Source organism: Coffea arabica, chromosome 1e, assembly GCF_036785885.1.
Source record: "Coffea arabica cultivar ET-39 chromosome 1e, Coffea Arabica ET-39 HiFi, whole genome shotgun sequence".
Classification (NCBI taxonomy): Eukaryota; Viridiplantae; Streptophyta; class Magnoliopsida; order Gentianales; family Rubiaceae; genus Coffea; species Coffea arabica.
The window spans coordinates 45,198,573-45,208,129 of NC_092311.1; the positions used below are offsets into that span (position 1 = coordinate 45,198,573).

The 9,557-nt window shown below is 33.7% G+C and overlaps 1 protein-coding gene across 1 annotated transcript; it reads left to right on the forward strand.

The window, feature by feature from the left end:
• Positions 1 to 496: 496 nt before the first annotated feature.
• LOC113689498 (UPF0481 protein At3g47200-like) lies at positions 497 to 2,307 on the forward strand. Its single transcript, XM_027207272.2, has one exon. The coding sequence runs from the start codon at positions 593 to 595 to the stop codon at positions 2,153 to 2,155; it is 1,563 nt and encodes a 520-aa protein (XP_027063073.2). The 5' UTR covers positions 497 to 592; the 3' UTR covers positions 2,156 to 2,307.
• Positions 2,308 to 9,557: the final 7,250 nt, after the last annotated feature.

Here is a 9,557-nt window from a genome sequence, read left to right on the forward strand (position 1 = left end):
CGCTATAGTAATTTTTTATAAAAAGTCCAGAAAAATGCAGTCCAAACAAAACTTTAGTACGAGACATTCTAGTTATTAATGAAATATGTCTCTTTTGTAATATTTGCAAAAGACATGAAGAGAATGGAATGCCATTAAGAGACAATAGAGTGCCAATAACATCATCGCCTACTGTAAATTTTGCAACTTTTTACTGCCGCAATAATTTTACTTTGTCCAATCAATAATTGGTTCGCCCATGGTAATACAAATGCACTAAGTGATTGACATGCAGGTCCCTTGATAGGGACTGAGCCACGGTGTAGCTGTTTTCCTACTCCAATATACCTCAAATCAGTAGCCTAGAAGTATAAAGGAGATAGTAGCTAATTTTCCAGGAAATTCAAGAGAAGCCCCCCCGGGAACTGCTTGAAAATTGCATCTATCTTCGCTCATACCTTGAATATATATGCTGTTAAGTAGGAATCTCATAGTTTCAGATTTGCAAGTTCACCAAATTTTGTACTCCAATTCCTTTCTTGAGTTCTAGCTTCCAACTATGGATAAACTGAGAAATGTTTTGCGGAAGTGAGAGGCAGAAAACCAAGAAACCATGGAGTATCAAGCTATTAATATAGATGAGTCTGAGCAGGAGAAAAAGTTAGATGAAGATAAAAAAGGTAAGAGGGCAATATCACTGCCCAATGGAAATAGTTCAAACGAGATAAAGGCGGCAGACCACAAGGATGATAATACCCTTGAAGGAAGATCAACTCATGAACCTGAATCAAGGTCATGGCGCTATCATGAATATGCAGATTCTGAAGGACTAACAAGCCGGCAGCAGCAAGATCAAGCTCACTTTGAAACAGAAGATCAAGCTTCAGTTGAGTATTCCCTAAATCTCATAGAAGGAGGCCTGGAGAAATGGCGTCAAGTGGCAAGAGAAGAAGGCAATACCTCATCCATATGCATATTCAGACTTCCATGTGGCCTAACAGGTACAAATGAGAAGGCTGAAGAGCCTGAGCTTGTGTCAATAGGTCCTTATCACCGCGGCAAAAATCATCTACTCAAGTTTGAAGAGCACAAATGGTACTTTCTAGACAAGATTCTCTCTAGAAATCACAATAATCATTTTAGTGGTCTAAGCACTTACCTTAGATGCATGAGGGACTTAGAAGCCAGGGCGAGAGCTTGTTACTCTGATAAATTGCTCATGTCTAGCCATGATTTTGTTGAAATGATGTTATTAGATGCCTGCTTTGTTGTCGGTCTCCTTCGCCATCTTGGTTCTAGTGAAGATTCGGTTGATGAAGATGATCCAATTTTCACCAAGCCATGGATAATACCAATTCTCATCAGGGATCTTCTTAAATTGGAGAACCAACTGCCTTTTTTCGTCCTGGAGGAACTGTTTCTCCCGTCATGGCTTCCAGAAGATAAAACTCGCTCACTCCCTTGTCTTGCCTTGACAGTTTTCGACCTGTTCTTTCCACTGCCGTCTGATATCTTCTTTGAGTGCATGGCTGCTTTCAAACCATTGCATTTACTTGATTTGTTCTACTTGAGTCTCTTACCCTCAAATCAAGAGACAAAACCGAAACATCTTGATGCATATCGTCCATCAAGTCAATCAATACAAAGTGTAACAGAGTTAAGGCCATCAGGGATCAAGTTGAAGCCGCGAAAAGCCGACAGTTTCTTGGACATCAAGTTCCACAACCGAGTCCTAGAAATCCCAGCAATAACTGTGAATGATTTCACTAGGACCCTTCTCCTGAACTGTGTTGCCTGGGAACAATGCCAAGAAGATAAACCAACATACTTCACAGACTATATTTCTTTCATGAATTGTCTCATCCATCGGCCAAGAGATGTAGCATTACTGTGTCTAGATGGGATTATCACAAGATTCTCACAAGATGACATGTATGTGGCTGATTTTTTCAACAATCTTGGGAAAAATGTTGTGATCAACGTCCATAGTTGTTACCTCTACAAGGAGTTCAAAGAGCTGGATGCATACTTCAATAGCTATTGGGCAACCATGATGAGGACTTATTTCAGAAGTCCATGGTCATTTATTTCCGCTTTTTCTGCCTTCCTCATCATTGTTCTTAGTTTTACACAGACCATCATGTCTGTACTAACTTACCAGCGCCAATTTGGATAAGATTAACAAATTTGCCTACATTGTGATTCCATCATCATCATCATCATCATCATCATTGTGGCTATTTTGTTTATTATTGCTGTTTCTGATCAGTAGTAGAGAGTTTTGTAGGATGTATTGTCAATTTACCTTCTATTGTTCTTTCTGGATAATGGATTGTACAACGAGAGTGTGGATGAAACAAATTGTTTATTACCTTTTACAAATGAACCACGATCTTTGTGAACAGATATCAAAAGAGAGGCGTTAAAAAAGGAACGGGAAATAAAAGAAAATATGGGTTCAGGTATGCCAAAACATGCCCGTAAACACTTAGAAGTAGCATGGTCAACCTGAAATTTTGTAGCATTCTTTGGCATAAGGTTCGTCAAATCTAGTGATTTTCGACTTTGAAATGTGGAGAAAGGCTTGAAAACATTGAATAAGAAACAGTGTGGAAATATTTGTGACAGTGTCAGGCAGAAGAAAGACCAAATAATTACTTTGCAAACACTATTGCAAGCTGATCCTTGTAACATTGAGTTGGGCAAGCTGTAAATGTTGGAATCCAAATGCAGAACACATAACTATTGATACATCAAATGCACAACAATTTAATGATAAATAAACCATAAGTATGAAAGATAAACGACATACAAACGTGGTTCGATTGTAACATTGAATCTACGTCCACGGAGAGAAATCCGTTCTTTATTATGAAAGGAAAACTCTATACAAGAATACAATTTGAATCCAAATCCAGCTCTTGTATACCATTTCTTATCTTCCAAGATCCCTATTTCATCTCCATGTATAAGGTTACATGTTATCCTTGTATGCCCCTTGTGTGTCCCTTATGTAGTATATCAACTCACCTATTTATGGAGAATATTATTTGGTCAAAACCCAAATAACAACAGGAAATCAGTGCTAATTTCTAAATTTGTAGAGAATAGAAAATAACTTCTAAATTCTAAATGAAATAGAAAATTTCTTGATTACTATTTCAAATAATTAAAACCAATTAGGAAACTAATTATTTTCACACAAAATAAAAAATCTGTTTAAAAAAAATTAAGTTAATTTCCTAACAAATCGTCACCTTGGCAAATATTTCTTTTAGCAATTATTTGCCTTCACTACATGATACCGAACTACACACCCGAATTAATATAATTCTGATACCAAATTGATTCGATCGACAAATGAACATGTATAATTACTTCGAATCTAATCTCCTGTTGACTCGCGAGAAGTTGCCTCAATTCACCGTCTCCTTTTGCAGGATTTTTTCTCACCACCACTTACAACTCGAGATCCCCTTTTATGAATTCTAACCCTAATCAGTAAAGCAACTAAGTAGTAAAATCACCATATTTTTTTCCATTCTGATGACTGTCGCGCCACGTGTGGTTTCCAAAACTCCACCTAAAATAAAAAATTCATAACTGTTAGAATCAGAATTTTCCAACACATGAAAATTAGATCTCTTTATTTTTTTTAGGACACGTGCCACACCATCCAAAGAATATAACAGAGATCTAAAAGCTACCGGGATGAAGTATCAACCGTTAGAGTTATGAGAAAGTCTTCATCGATTCACGTCCAAAATCAACGTTGAACTTTACTTTTTCCTTGACCCTTAATTCACCTATCTAGATTCACCGTCAAATGTCTCCATGATTTTTTTACTTTTCATCATTTACCATCAATACTTTTTACTAAACCATTGAAACAAAGATATCACTCATTAAATTGTTTAATTGGTAACAGTCACCAACCCACTTGATCTCAATAATTAACCAGGATCCAACTATGAACAACCAAACTCTTGATCTAATCATTCAGTTTATTGGGATCCAAGTGCTTGTGAGCAGGTCAGTCTCACAATTTGACTCTGATGCCAGTTTATTGGGATCCAATCATTGAACACACAACTATTAAGACATCAAGTGCACAACAATTTAATAATAAATAAGCCACAAATATAAAAGATAAACGACACACAATATTTAATGTGGTTCGACTCTATTATTGAATCTACGTTTATGAAGAGAAATTCGTTCTTTATTATGAGAAGAAAATCATATATAAGAATACAATTTGAATCCAAATCCAACCCTTGTTTACAATCTCTCATCTCTCAAGAACCATTTCTCATCCCCATGTATAAGGCTACATATTGCTCTTATGTGCTCCTTGTGTGTCTTTTGTGTAGTATGCCAACCCACCTAATTATAGAGAGTATTATTTGATCAAAACCTAAATAATAACAGAAAATCAGTGCTAATTCTTAGATTGTACAGAATAGGAAATAACTTTTAAATCTTAAACGAAATAGAAAATTTCTTGATTACTATTTCAAGTAATTAAAATCAATTAGAAAACTAATTACTTTCATACAAAACAAAAAAGTTATCTAAAAGAAAGTAAACCAATTTTCTAACAGTAAATATGCCACTGGTGAATATATACAGCATTACTTATAGCAGAGGAATGTTCTTTTAAGAATAAGTCCAGGACTAAACCGTTAAAGGAAGGTGATAGAAACATGGCTTCCTTTCATAGAAAAGTCCAGGGGCATAATGCTAGAAAATAAATTCTATCTTTAACTACTGAATAAAGAGAAAAGGTGGAGGACTACAATCAGATCAAGAATATAGAAGTTCAATCTTATCAGAATTTATTCAGTAAACAACAGTGTTATAGTTTGTCAAAAGCTAGTAAGCTAGAGTCGATAATCACTACCTTTTTGTCTGAAGAAGAGAGGTGTCTGATACAAAAACGTATAACAGATGAAGAAATAAGAAATGTTATTATTATTTTTGAGATGAAAGCTGGTAAAGCGACTAGGCCTGATGGCTTTACTGCTGACTTTTTCAAAGGGAGTTGGGAAATTATTGCTAGTGATGTGCTGAATGTAGTCTTTTTTTTTTTTTGTCGACACAGGGGTGTCCGGGTCAATCCTTACGGGGCCCGACTAATCCCCTGCGGCCCGGACCCGGCGCCCCAACCCGGCCCGAACACGTTAAGTGCGCAGAGGAATCCAGCGTAGCGGAGACTCGAACTTGTAACCTCAAGGGTCACTGGTGAGAGGTGCTGCCGCTGGACCATTCACGCGGGGGCATGTGCTGAATGTAGTCAAGTACTGTTTTAAGTAAGAGTATATGTACTTTCCTCTAAATAGTACATGTTGGAGTATTTCAATAAAATAGTTAAATTCTCAATTAAATGTGTAAGTTACAAGAAGAATAAATTATTTTAAAAAAAAAATTATTGGTGTTTGAATAATTTTTTACCAAAGATTTATTATATGAAATTATGACTTTTCAATTACAATAAATTTTATAACCTACAATTCAATTGGGATGTGTCTCGAATAGCCAATAACTTTCAATATTTACTTAGCATATTATTACTGTAGTGTAGGTTATGTTTGACTAATTTTTTTCACCTATAAATATGTATAGTTGAGATAGAAAAAAATGATATAACAACTTATATTTTGTGAATTACAATTCATAAAAGAAAAACTACCTACTCTTCTATTATTTTTCTATCTCATAATTTGGCAAGAAAAATCAATGTTAATGGAGTTATACTTTTTTAGTTGTGCATACTAATGAGAGTAAAAGCACATGTGACTGGACTGTAGTATTTTGAGGGTGACAAGTCGGAGAATTTGCTGTACTGGAGTTGGTTGTTTTGTAGAGATTTGAATCACCTTAGATATCCCTGTCTCAACTCTACACAATTGTATATTATTATATTATCACTTTAACTATTTTATTATATTTAATTTTATAATTGTTACAAATTATTGTTACAACTATTGTTGATTTTGATATTTAACATTTGATTTTTGTTCTAACGGAACAACAATTTTAAGGGTGATTCAGATCAAGATGGAGTTTAACTTACAAGTCCTTACAATCAACTCAAGTGACTTGAATAGTCTACCTATGGACCGAAAAAAATGAGATGATCTCAACCAATGAGATATATGAAGTATAAAAGAATGCTTGTGAAGAAAAATTTAGGAAAAATGGAAGTTGTTGAATTCCATTACTAGTATTATAATGACTTTTATAGTTTTTATGAAACTTCCTATCCTAATACCAAAATTTTGGAATGCTTAATTGGAAAATATGGCGTGCAGAGAAGTAGATTCGAGAGAGTTTGAATTATTGAACAATTACAACTTGTTGCTGCACTAGACAAGTTGCCATCATGTGTTTCAGAAGAAATTTTAAAGGTGCCTTCTTAACAATTAAAAATGAACTTCCAAGGGGTATGATTAATTGAGTTATTTACTTTAATTACAATAGATATATACTCTATTGCATGTTATAAAGTTGTGACAAACAGTGGGGGTTCATAGTAATTTCCTATGCTACTATGCATAGGACTTGTTCTTTGAATGCGAGGATATGCGTTTAGTTGTGTATGATTAAACCACTAAAATAGTGGGATTTTTTTTCTTTGCTAAAAATTAATGCAAAGAATCTGATACATTATTGAAGATTCTCAGTAACATGGATTTTTATTGTGAATAACAAAAAAAAAATTTACAAATCTCATGTGATACTATGTTATTTTTTCAACTTGTGAGTATGAATTTTAAAGTTGCAATTAAGTGCAATGTTAAATGACATTGAGTATCATGGTTTTGGATTTCTTATTTCTTTCTTTGAGTTTGTGCAAATGGATACACACTCAAAAATGTGAATATAATGTGAAGATACTTGAATTGAGTATTTCATATTCTTCTAAAATGAAGTTCTATAAAAATTTCATGGAGATGGCAAAAATGGTTCCTAGTAAATTTATGGACTACTGGTCTACTAGATGAAATTGAGAATTTTTAAGAAATAAAGTAGCTTCTAGTAGCAAACTAATGGTCATCTATATTGATAAATTTCTAGTGAGACTACTGGCTACTAGGATGGAAAAAAATTGAAAAACATTGAGCCTTCACTTGAAGTGAATATAATTGCGTGTATGGCAATTATGTGAGAAATATTCTCACAAAATATTAGTATTATCACTGCATTATTGTGCTACTTGATGAAATATTTTGACTCGACTGTGAAATCATATCTTTATTTATGGTTTTGTGAAAATAGTAAATAATTCAAGATTGAGGCAAAGATATGATAGACCATGAGAATGATGTGATAAAAGTTTATAAATTATAAATTACATGTAAGGATACCCAACCTACTGATTGGAGATCCTAAGAGTTAGGTTCAGAAGAAAAAATGAATTACATGGTGATTTAAAAAGAAGTATGCACAACTGTTGATAATTATGGTCTATCCCTATGGTATATGTGCATACATCTTGTAACAAAAGAAAGGTTAAGTTATATTGCTCTTAATGAAATCTGTAGTTCCTATGAGTAAAATGTTTAAGTTATAAGAGCACTTATGTTGATTTTGTTCACTAGATATCCTTTTTTTGGACAAAATATACTTTACTCCCTGTAATTTAGCACTTTTTCACATAGCCCTATACTTTCAAAAACTATACATAATTTCCTTATGATTTGGATTAAAGTATCAAAATGACGGAATTTGCATTCCATAATTGAATTAACAAAGATGTCAAAAGTACCCCTATATAAAGTTAAAAATTATTAATCACAGGGGGTTATATGTATATATTTTGAAAACCATTAAAGAGTTATATGGTAAAACACTAAACTATAAGAGGGTTATACGGTGAAACATAAAATCATATGGAGTTAAAGTGTGATGCATATTATGTTTATATATTTTGGTCATTTCAGCAATTTTAATTTTTAAACAAGGGCAATTTTGATATTTTTATGGGTTCTATTTCCGTCACTTTGACACTTTAATCCAAACTATGATGGGTTATATATAGCTTTTGAAACTATAAGGGGATTATGTGAAAAATTGCTAAATCACAGGGAGGTAAATTGTATTTTGTCCAAAAAAAAATATCTAGTGATTTTTATTTTTTTTTTTGTCAAAGTCATCTTTATTATATATTTCAGTAAAAGGTTAATTACAAGAGTAATTATATACAACTACTATAGAAATATTATGTGCCTCTTTAACAAGCCAGACAAGAAAATAATCATTTCATCTGACATTATTAACAAAGTTAAACGGCAAACTTTAGCAAACCATGGCTATAAATTTTGAGTTTCCTTTCATCATGAGAAGCGAAGGGAAGAAACAATAACAAATTTATTCAAAAGTTTAATATCATCTATTACCAGATGTAAAGAAGAGACCAATGCATCCATGACTAATTCTGTCAATTAACGCCTTCCATTCCGAATAAATTAGGATTGAGGTCTAGTTCTCATCCATTGCCCTGAGCATTGCAGTCCGAGCTTTGGAGAGAGATGCATTAGTCCCATTTGGGACTGGCATTGATCATGCAGTGGTGAGTCTGTCAGGAGATCCTTAGCATCTTTTATATATATATATACTAGCATGGGTCTGGCCGCGCTATGCAGCGGCCTATGTGAGAACCCGTAAATTTCATTTTCTAGGTTTTATTATTTTTCATGACTTGTTTTCTGCATCTTCGTGATTAGAAATTTTTCTAGATAATTTTAAGGAGCAGATATAATTTTTAGATGATTTTTCTAGTATCGAATGGATTTTGAGAAATTAAGAGCAGATACCGGACGTGGGACCCACTAGTGCGAAAAGTTCGGAAAAATTCGGCCAACTAGATTAAGTTTTGAATACTGGAATTAATTTATCGGGTGTTAAGAGATAAGTAGAGAGTGTTAAGTGGATTGATATAAGGGAGACAAGGTAGTTGAGCATTTAATAAAAGGTGACAAGTGTCACCATAAGAGTTAGTCTTGCCATTTGACCACTATTCATGCCTTTACCAAATTAATATCAAAATTGACCAAAATAAGCTCTTATTTCAAGCTCTCTTGGCCGACTTTCTTGCTCTAAGCAAGGAAGAAAACTCTCCACAATTTTGGTCTACAATCTTGCTCAATCCCTCAAATCAACCGATTAATCTTCCAATTGCTCCATAAAACTCCTTCACTTAGTGATTTTGAGGTGATTGGTGAAGTTATTTGGAAAGTTAAGGTGGTCCATAGTTCTCTCTCTCTTGTTTTGAAGGTAAGTTGTGAAGAACCACCCTCCTCCTTTAATTGATGCTCAAATCATGCTTAGTGGAAGTAGAAGATGCAAGTTTATGGATTAATTCTTGATTTGTGGTTGAAATGATGAATTTTTATTATTTTGGGGAATTTTCTGTTTTAATATAAGCATGATGGTGTGGCTATCTATGATGTTTGGAAATGTTCTATAATGACTTAAGGAGGTGAGAAAAGTGATTAATTGCAACTAATTTCTGTTTTGGAAGAAAATTGGAAAATCTAGGGTTCTTAAGGGTGCATTCTGTCCAAAATTTTAGG

Coding starts and splice junctions, on each gene's coding strand:
- LOC113689498 (XM_027207272.2), top strand. CDS start 593: ATGGAGTATCAAGCTATTAATATAGATGAGTCTGAGCAGGAGAAAAAG.